General features: G+C 49.0%; 1 protein-coding gene across 1 annotated transcript in view; it reads left to right on the forward strand.

Annotated features, from left to right (window-relative positions):
- Window positions 1-223: 223 nt before the first annotated feature.
- The window catches only part of LOC107701446 (pumilio homolog 2-like), a 25,346-nt gene continuing 25,138 nt past the window's right edge, over window positions 224-431 (forward strand). The window contains exon 1 of the mRNA XM_016503451.1: window positions 224-415. Coding sequence (XP_016358937.1) covers window positions 224-415 — 192 coding nt within the window. The remainder of the gene's footprint in view (window positions 416-431) is intronic.

Here is a 431-nt window from a genome sequence, read left to right on the forward strand (position 1 = left end):
ACTGTTGTCCTCTGCTACTACTCATCCAACTGACTCTCTCCAAGCCCACCTTGCCTACTCCTTGGGAGGATCCATCCTGCTACATGTCGACCCCGAGCAGAGCGAGATGGCGTTTCTTCTGAATCTACCCATCATTGAATCTGACAACATTTACAGACTCAAAGACATTGTCAATGTTGGATTTTGGCAAGGAAACACTCACATCAGGATACACACACCAGATATGGTAGCCTACCACGAAAATAACCCACAGTTATACCTGGCCCCAAACCTGCGTATGTGTACCCTGACCAAAGACATTCATTATCTCTGCCCCAACAAGCCCTTCCTTCGAGACAACACTGAAGGAATCTGCGGGTTACAACCCATGCAAAGAGAGACACTCTGCCCTGCTGAGGCCAAGCCTCGCACACAAGTCACAGAAACGCAAG

The sequence above is a fragment of the Sinocyclocheilus anshuiensis genome, unplaced genomic scaffold (genome assembly GCF_001515605.1).
Source record: "Sinocyclocheilus anshuiensis isolate Anshui unplaced genomic scaffold, SAMN03320099.WGS_v1.1 scaffold3692, whole genome shotgun sequence".
In the NCBI taxonomy this organism is placed as follows: Eukaryota; Metazoa; Chordata; class Actinopteri; order Cypriniformes; family Cyprinidae; genus Sinocyclocheilus; species Sinocyclocheilus anshuiensis.